General features: G+C 43.2%; 2 protein-coding genes across 2 annotated transcripts; one reads left to right on the forward strand and one right to left on the reverse strand.

Annotated features, from left to right (window-relative positions):
* Positions 1 to 2,580: 2,580 nt before the first annotated feature.
* nup88 (nucleoporin 88) lies at positions 2,581 to 5,237 on the reverse strand. The gene has a single exon (XM_031863727.1). It carries the CDS (start codon positions 5,229 to 5,231, stop codon positions 3,027 to 3,029), a length of 2,205 nt encoding a protein of 734 aa, XP_031719587.1. The 5' UTR covers positions 5,232 to 5,237; the 3' UTR covers positions 2,581 to 3,026.
* On the forward strand, positions 5,215 to 9,365 carry psmd8 (proteasome 26S subunit, non-ATPase 8). Its single transcript, XM_031863728.1, has 7 exons — positions 5,215 to 5,409; positions 6,319 to 6,391; positions 6,525 to 6,627; positions 6,728 to 6,893; positions 7,405 to 7,505; positions 7,749 to 7,860; positions 8,524 to 9,365. The coding sequence occupies exons 1-7, from the start codon at positions 5,230 to 5,232 to the stop codon at positions 8,659 to 8,661; spliced, it is 873 nt and encodes a 290-aa protein (XP_031719588.1). The 5' UTR covers positions 5,215 to 5,229; the 3' UTR covers positions 8,662 to 9,365.

Genomic DNA, 9,365 nt, shown 5'->3' on the forward strand with positions numbered 1-9,365 from the left:
CCCCCCCCCCCCCCCCAGACCCAAGTCCAACTGTTTGTAATGCGTTCAACTTGTCCTCCGAGACCGATTTTGATCTCGCACAATGGAACATACTGTATTAGAGCTCAAGTCAATCCTTTGAGACTGACTGCAAAAGATTGCGTATTAAGAAGTCACGGGTCTGGTCGCTTCGTCCCTTTGGCTCCTCAAAGTTAGCTTTTTATGATGAGTTTCAAAATATATCTACTGTTTGCATAGCAGAAGTAATTAAAGGCTGGCACCCTCTAAGTGAGCAGTATTCAGCATACGTTTGAAAGAATACAGAGCTAAACTTATCTGTATTAAATCCTTAAAATAAAACATTTCTTCAGTGACTAGATTAGAGCGGCACAGTATTAAAAGTATTGATCATTTGTAGGATGATACCATTTTCAGGTCTGTTCATTCCAAAGAGAATCACCAGACATGAAAATGATTTGTTTATATTATTTTCAACTCAAACTGGCAGCAACAATCTACTAACCTGAATGCATTTCACATTTGATGCTTTATATGCCACAATTTTGTGCATAAACTTTCTACATTCATTTTGTAATGGTTGCTGTTGTTTTGTATGTGCCGGAGCTAGACATCAGTTGCATAAAACATGACATGCTGAGATTAACTTTTGACTGACTTTTGATTGATCTATTACTGACTACTGTACACAGCTCCACCAAATGTTCTTATGTTAACTATTATTGTAACCAAATAAAATTCCCTGACTGTGGTTTGTGTCTTTAGTGACTATTTTATGCATCCCATAAATAATGGACAAAGCTTGATAAAGGTAGTAAAACTTGAGTTTTTAAAATAGCTACAATTAGACAGGTTTGGTACAGAACTGATAGTTGAGTGCATATAATTTGGTTCTCTTTTTACAAGATTTGCTTTTCTATCGAGCTCACTTTGGTCTCTCAGCGACGGACCAGATAAACAGTGAGTCACACTCTCCCCTGCCAAGTCCCCATACCACCATTTTCCGAGGCTCTCTGCCCTCTCATTCCCACCATCCGAGGCCTTTTCTGTGCCTCTCTCTCACTCACACACACACACACACACACACACACACACTCGTTACATTCACTCCCTCAGTAGCACGCCCGTGTATGTTTTTAATTTCATCCTGCGTACACTATGCGGCATAAGCACAAAAATATGTGCCCCGCGTAGAGCCGTGTGTTTCACATAAAGCAATCAAGGTTCGCAGAATAAGGGGTGGCCTCCCCGCCTCCCTGTTCCAGTCCTCCATGGAAAGATACACAAATGAGAAACAGGCAAGGCAGCCCTTTGCTCCTTGCTCTCTGGCTTACAATGACTCACATGTGAAGAATGTGGTGGGTTGGCCCAAGAGTTATTAATATCTCCTTTCCTAGGGTCCGCTAAGTTTCCTTAGGCTCATACACAGGATCTAGACACTGTACCTTTATGAAAGACTTAAACAACGTCCCCCTATTAGGAGAATTCCTGAGCTAGACCTGCAGCACACCACACCCTCTCCCGTGTATGTGTGTGTGGGAGAAAGAGGGAGGTAATATGTGGAAAAAGTCAAGTGAGGTGACAAAATTCAACCGAGATGAACAAAGTGTCTTGACTAGAAATGATCTTATGTTGGGTTTCTTGCGTATTTTTAACTCATTGCTGCCAATGGCATTTTAAAGAGCAGATTCAAATATCCCCATAGCAGTTTGGACAATGCCCGCCTGTTACAGTTAGGCTGTGCGGAGTCCTGAACCTTCTCAAACGATTGTGTGCTCAAATCAAGCTACAGCCATGGGGGGAAAGTTGCAGGCAGGTTACCACAGAAGGATCCCCCCCACCACCAGCATCAGACGTCCCCAACAATGAAGCTTACTCAAGGAAACCGGGGTCTCCTATACGTCACTGAGTGTTTACGTGGGGGGAATTCCTCACTCGCAAACCTACCGTGGAGGGAAAAACTGAGGTCAACAAATATCTGGAGAGGGGTGACATCTGGTGGATACAGGATTCCTGGCAACCGTACACCGAAACTGTACAGTGTCCGACTGTAGATGGAAGACTAGACGCATGCAGATGCATGTATTACAAGACTGGTTCACAAGTCTGTACATATGCAGTAAGGGCCGCTGTAATGGGCCCTCCTGTCAGTGTTGGTAATCCATGATGTGGGTCAAAATCCACTGTCCTTTTGTGTAAAACATTTTATTGTTCAGCCGAAACTAATAAGAGTATTCAGCAGCTAGAGCGTCATAAAAGCTTCAGCTGAATTTAAGATTGTATTATAATTCACACACAAGGACTGTGGATTTGGATCGCCTATCATTTTTCGGGGTTGCATTAGGAAGGGATCTCTTCATGGCCAGCAGGGACTGAGGTGATAATTACAGGAAATAACTTTCAATTTACATGTGGACGTGTGAATATTGTATTAAGATAGACTAAAGAAAATTAAACCTCTCCTTTAACCTCCCCTTCTCTGCATTTTTAGGATATACTTTTTTTTAAGTCAATCTGTTTTCTATTCAGTTGTACATCAGGTATCGGCTGAAATAATGTGTCACAAATGAGTAAAGACAGTTACAGAGAACTTTAAATTTTATTATCAATCCAAAAAAAGTGAGCAAACCATGTTGAAAAGCTCAGATATTTCCCATGTTTCCTGCCTACACATGGCATATTCCCTGCCTGCACATGGCATATTCTGCTCCGACTATATACCTGACTTAAACCGTAACATTTAGAAACATGTATGAAATATGCAAAATGTTATGCAAGACATGAAGGAAAAACCTATCATCTCTATTAAGAAACAAACGATCAAATGTAAAGTTATACAAGTGTATATAAAATATCTTTCAATTCAAATATCCATTCCACTCATGGCACATGAAGTCATGACTAAACCACTCAATCCAGATTCTCATCAAATGTCACAAAAAGGCAGATTTAATCACAGTAGTCAAACGAGCATTTCAATTATTTTCCCCAATTGTTTGCGATACATCTTTTACTGCTTTCTGAAGCGCTTAGAAACTGAAGTGGTTTTTGATGTCTTTGATCTGTTTCATCATGTCACCAATTTGCTGTCCCTGTTCTCTTAGGACATCCTGAACAACCTTCTTCTGTTGGGCATTGAGTGACACCGTCGTCCTGGCTGCAGGCACATCCTTGTCCACCTGTGTCTTCTGGTAGTCCATCTTCATGTTCACCTGTTTGATGCAGTTGTCCAGGTGTTTCAGTTGATCGCTGATGGTCTGCAGCTCCTTCTTCATATCCTTTTCACTGTTTGACAGTATGGGTAGTCGGCTTTGCAGGCTGCCCAGCACTCGTTTAACCCCATTCACGATGGTCTCCTGTCGATACTTTGCATCTTCGTACTTGTCAGCCAATCTCTCTGCTGCCTCTCTCAGACTCTTCCTCTCCTCCCTGCACAGAGTCAACTCTTCCAGCTGCTTGTTCTTCTGGCTGGTCAGGAGTTTCACCCTTCTCTGCATCTCTTCGCGGGCCATGTCCTGCTTGAGAATGTACTCCTCACGGAAGACCTGTGTGGCTCTGCTGAGGAGCTGCAGACACTCCGGAGGTGGCGGTGACGCGTCCTTGTCCCCGGCCTTGAGTACGAGAGGATTGGTGGAGCTACGTGCCAGGATGTTGCGGATGTGCTGCTCAAAAGAGTCGTTGGCCAGCCCGCGCAGAGGGGAGCTCCCAGAGCCTGGACCTGGATGCGTACAGAGCAGGGGAGGGGAGGGAGGGCGAATGGAGCTCAGCAGGGGCAACAGGATGCACTCGTAGGCGCTGGTGATGCAGACCATGGTGGCGCCCAAGGAGAGGTCAGACACAATCACAAAGCCAAGAACCGGAGCTGACTGACTAGACAGGAGTGGTCTGGTGCAAAGAATGTGCTCTACAATACAGCGCTTCTCAGCAGCCAGCTCCTGGAGATTGTCCTTGTCCTCCTCACCCGACTGGAGGAACTTCTGCAGCTTGTTGACCCAGATTAGCCCCACACTGTGCACGCCTGCTTCGTGGGTGCAGTGATACCTCTGCTGGCAAAGGGGGTCTCTGTGCAGTCTGATTGGGCAGGTGAAATCAAACTCCTGGGGCTCCTCGTCCTCTCCTGTGGCTACTTTGAGGGTGAGCTCCAGCTCAACACACTCAAACACGTAGAGAGCCGGCGCGGCCTCCGTGCCTCGGATCCACTTCTCCACTGCCCCGGTCTCTTCCTCTTCTTCAGACTCCAGCACCACGCAGTGATACAGCGTGCCCGTTTCTGTGGCGATGACCAGGATACTGGGCACACATGGCAGGCAGAGAATGGCACAAGCATCGTAGCCGTAGTTATCCTCTGCTGCAGGATACATCGGCAGGGGTCCAATGGGTTTAGTGAGACTCACACCCTTCGCCTGGCTTGTGTAGCTCACATAGGTCTCCCCATTTTCGTAGAGGATGTACAGAGGGTAGACCAGCCGTTCTTTGGAGCACTGTGCTGTCGGCTGCCGAAGCGGGGACGAAATCGGCCCGAAGTCAAACGCCACAGCTATCTCGCCTAGAGACGCTGCGTAGGAGCGGACCGGAGGATGGCCGCTGATGTCATCTTCCGACTGTGACACTGACAGGACTTTGGCCGGCGTCTGGGGCGACTTCAAACTGTAGAACCGGATGGTGTTGTCGGATGTGAGCAGCACCAGGTGGGGCTCGTCGGTCTCGCTGGGGTACCAAGCCGCCTGCCGCAGACTTACAGACGGGGAGCTGGTGAAGAAGCGCTCCGCCACCGGGATGGTCTTGCAGTTGATTTCGCTCCGTCCGCCCTCGAACTCGGACCTCTTTCCCCACCGCTGAGGAAGCTCCAGCACAGAGACGCCCCGCAGCCCGACAAGCGCGACGTGGTGCTGAGTGGGACTGAGCAACACCTGGCACAGCTCGAAGAGAGGAGGGTTGATGCACAGCAAGGTCTGATGGTTCCCGCTCACGTTACTGAGACTCTCATCCGTGTTTAGATGTCGCAGGTTGGTCGTGTAAAACACGCGGTCTGAATCGTCCCACACGAACAAATCCCCACCTAAACAAAAAGTGAGGTTTTTAGCGACCCCTCTTTCATTTGGGTTGGGTTGTAAATCCAATTTCTGTCGTATTTTTTGGAAAATAGCATGGTTTGGTAGGTCATCCAACCACCGCTCTGTTCCGAATGCCGCCATCTTGATCCGCCGTATATCGCCCAGGAAAAACCAGTCCATGGCAACGAGAGTGCTTTACGACAGTTATTTAACGTATTACGGTGGCCGGTGTCGTATATTTTGCAGAATCACCATGGCGTTGAAAGAGACTGCAGGGCTCTATGAGACACTGAAAACGGAGTGGAACAAGAAAAACCCAAACCTGAGTAAATGTGGAGAACATCTGAGCAAACTTAAGGTAGAGTCACACATGGACGTGTCTGTCTTTATTTTTACGAGTCGAATCAGGAACACTGCCTATTTTGAAGCCTCCGCGCCGTTAGCAAATGTAGCTTTGCGTGCTAACTTAGGCTAGCCATGCTAACGTTGTGTAGCTATAGTTTTCTATTAAGTAACGTTACACTTTAGACACCTAGCGTTGTGCAATATACCCTTTGGGATGCTGACATTGAATTCAATATTGTAACTATATGTTGGTGTTCAACGTTAGCTGATGAGACGATGTAATCACATTTCTGTTGTGACAGGGAACAGTCAGTACTGCTAACGTTAACGTACCGTCGGCTAATTCATTGTTCAATTAGTTTCAACCTGGAACAACCCAGATAAACATTTGAACGAAAGATAATAGAGACGACATTCAGCGTCTCTGTTTCTCTAACGTTAGCTTTTAATTCTCGATTATTCATTTACAACTCCCAGTGCCGTTGCAGTAAGAGCTGACAGCACATTTAATACAGTTATAAAGGACAGAGGTGGAACAAATATTAAGATCTTTTAAGTACAATTTACCCTTTTACAAGTAAAAGTCCTGCATTCACAATATAGACTATATTACTGGATTATGATTATTGATGTCTTGATGCTTTCATCACCTAAGTTAAATGTTGCAGCTGAAAGTGGTGGGGCTGGTTGTAATTACTTTACTGCTGGGTAACTTAATTTATTATGACATATCATAAATCATTAGTCAATTTCTATTTTGTAATAATCTGAATCTAGTCCAACTAGTAATTTCAAATAAATGTAATGAAGTATACGTACGATATTTGTTCCAAAATGTAGTGGAGTAGAGGTAGTAAGTAGCATTAAATGGAAATACTCATTTGAAATTTAGTAGAACATGATATCAAACTTTCTTTTGCAGGTTTCATTACTGGAGCTGAACTTCTTACCTACCAGTGGGTCTGCGCTCACAAAGCAGCAGCTCATTTTAGCCCGTGAGTAATGGCGGCCTGTCAAGCAGGGCAGACAACATTCATATTAATCATAGATTAGCGTTTTGCCAACTAGTATTCCAGTTATCAAGAAGATATCCCTAATTAAGTTAAACAATGTGTGTCTGTGTTTCAGGTGATGTCCTTGAAATTGGAGCTTTGTGGAGTATCCTCAAGAAGGACATCCCATCGTTTGAGAGATACATGGCCCAGCTAAAATGTTACTACTTTGATTACAAGTAATGTCACCTTTTTGTTTTTTAATGTGTAGTGTGATTTTGCTACATAGTACTTACTGGATTATTCTGACATTACTCTCTCCTTACCTTTGTCCTTAAGGGATGAACTGCCTGAAGCTGCCTACATGCATCAGTTACTTGGACTGAACCTGCTCTTCCTGCTCTCACAGAACCGTGTGTCTGAGTTTCACACAGAACTGGAGAGACTGAGTGCACGAGATATTCAGGCCAACGTATACATCAGACACCCAGTGTCCCTAGAGCAGGTGCTGCAATTTCCCCACTGACAAAGCACATTTCGGCTTTCATATTGTACTGTTGTAAAATGTTGATATTTTTGTGTCCAATTATTCATTTGTAGCCTCAAACCAATATTTTCACATTGCTACTGCAGTAGGAATAGGTTGTGGGTTGTCCAGTAAATTAGGGAGGAACACCCAGAGGTCTATTAGCTGGCTACCAGCTGTGTTTTGGTGCCCTCAAGTTACTGAATTCATTCCTTCAAATTATCATATTCGCCTTCTTTGTCCCTGTCTCCTCGACACTGTACTTCTTTATTTTGATTTTGGCCTGATATACATGAATGTGCTATCTATAGGTTTTACTCACAAATTATAAATTCAAAGGTATGAATTAATTGCAGCAATTAAATTATAAATTTATCCCCCAGATAAATGCAGGACTATTTGTAATTGTCTATTCACACAAAAATATGAACATTGGATGATAATAATATGTAAATATGTGATGTTTTATTTCCTCTCTTGGCCTTTTCAGTACTTGATGGAAGGAAGTTACAACAAGGTCTTTCTTGCCAAAGGCAACATCCCTGCTGAGAGCTACACCTTTTTTATAGATATTCTGCTGGACACAATTCGGTAAGAAATAATATGGTAACGTACCTGCTATCATTTCTATGTTTGTTTAATTGAGACAATCCTTCATGTGTGCTTTATAACCACATTGTAAATGCCTTGCCTTTATATGTTTTTGTGTTCTGTGCTGAAGCTTATTGACCATTTTGATCAGGTCCCCTGTGCTCCGGTCGATTGGCCATGGTGATAAAATTCCATCATCTTTAAAGAACACTTCAACTAAATCTGTGACCTTCTTAATTGCAGTGATGAGATCGCAGGTTGCATAGAAAAAGCATACGAGCAGATCCAGTTCAGTGAGGCCACCCGGGTGCTTTTCTTCAGTTCCCCCAAAAAGATGACAGATTATGCCAAGAAGGTATGTATATTTATGTTTGGGAAATAGACTGAAATGTAATGCCAAATGTCAGTAGTATGCAGAGATTACAAGAAAAACAATAGATTTCTGTTGGTATGTTGAAGTTGCATTTGAATGTAATAGTAGAACATAATAGGAGGGTACATTAGGTGTCTCAGGTACAGGCTTGTAGGCAACTGTCTTACTGAGTTTATATTTATCTGAAGAAAAGAGGTTATCATGCTAACACAAGACAAATTCAACAAACTAATCCTAACATGTTAGAACATTCCACCTTGTAGGTGTCATTATTATCAGGAACATTCCACCTTGTAGGTGTCATTGTTATCAGAGCTGGAAACGCATCATTTCACAAATGGGACAATAGTCGTAACAGCCCGTTAGGTTTCTAAAACAAGTCCAAACCCAACTCAGAGCAACATCTATAATTTGTTCCAACACGTAGTACTTTATTTAAATAATACATCAAAAAAATGAGGTAAGATGGAAAAAGCAGCCAGGCATTGAGTGGAACTGCAGACAGCTGATTGTTGAACTTTCAGATTTTCTTAAAGTTTTCTGATCATTTCAGTTCCGAAACTGAAACAAACTTCCATTCTAGAGTCTTGCAGACAAAGAATTAAATTGCCGAACAGCCAAAGCTTATTGTTGATTTAATTTCAGAGAGGATGGAGTTTGAGCCCAGATGGCTATTACTCTTTCACCACTCAGCAGCAGCGGACAGAAGAGGTGACCATCCCCTCTACGGAGCTGGCACAGCAGGTCATCGAATATGCACGACAGCTGGAGATGATCGTGTAATCCGCCCCAGGAACACACTCCGACACACGGGCCGCTGATCCAGTGTACATCCAGTCGGCTCAAATGTGGTTTCCTTAAGGAACATGACTTAAATGAAAGCAGAGTGGTTGGTTTGTTGCCTATATTTAAAAAAATCAATCAACATTTATTTTTCATGTATTCCAGTTATCTGGAGGTCTTTCTGTCTGGAAGTTTTTTCATTTTAAGAGATGGGGAACAAAACTAAAAGTATCACAGGTGACGCGTCTGTAGTCAGCAATTGCTACATATGTACCTTTATTGAAGAAATTCATGGGTTTCAATATTCTAGTTAGTTATTTTATCCAAGACAACATTAAAACTGATCTTTTTATGGGTTAGGGCCAAAACCAAGTCAGTACCCCTGAGCATCAGGTCTGTAACAACTACTAGTAAGTTCATTACAGTCACAGTCCTGTTACTTAGTTAGTGTGACACAAAACTATCAACTGAACATTTTTCCTCCAAATTCAAGCGGACTCTTTTTCTATACAAAGTTAATTTACTCTTTAGTAAATCCCACAGAAATGTATCGCCCTTGCCTTGTATCCTAGCAACTGACAGAATTTCCTTTTGAAGTTTGTGTGTTTTCTAAGTGGTAATGCCTCTTCCACCTGAGATGCTTTGTAATTCAGTTGATATTACAATGCAAATCTTTGTCTGCAATAAACCATTCAGAAAATACA

Source organism: Anarrhichthys ocellatus, unplaced genomic scaffold (assembly GCF_004355925.1).
Source record: "Anarrhichthys ocellatus isolate YVR2014 unplaced genomic scaffold, GSC_Weel_1.0 scaffold29, whole genome shotgun sequence".
In the NCBI taxonomy this organism is placed as follows: Eukaryota; Metazoa; Chordata; class Actinopteri; order Perciformes; family Anarhichadidae; genus Anarrhichthys; species Anarrhichthys ocellatus.

Coding starts and splice junctions, on each gene's coding strand:
- psmd8 (XM_031863728.1), top strand. CDS start 5,230: ATGGCAACGAGAGTGCTTTACGACAGTTATTTAACGTATTACGGTGGC. Junction 6,392..6,524: donor GCAGCAGCTCATTTTAGCCC/GTGAGTAATGGC, acceptor TCTGTGTTTCAG/GTGATGTCCTTGAAATTGGA. Junction 7,861..8,523: donor TGACAGATTATGCCAAGAAG/GTATGTATATTT, acceptor ATTTAATTTCAG/AGAGGATGGAGTTTGAGCCC.
- nup88 (XM_031863727.1), bottom strand. CDS start 5,231: ATGGACTGGTTTTTCCTGGGCGATATACGGCGGATCAAGATGGCGGCA.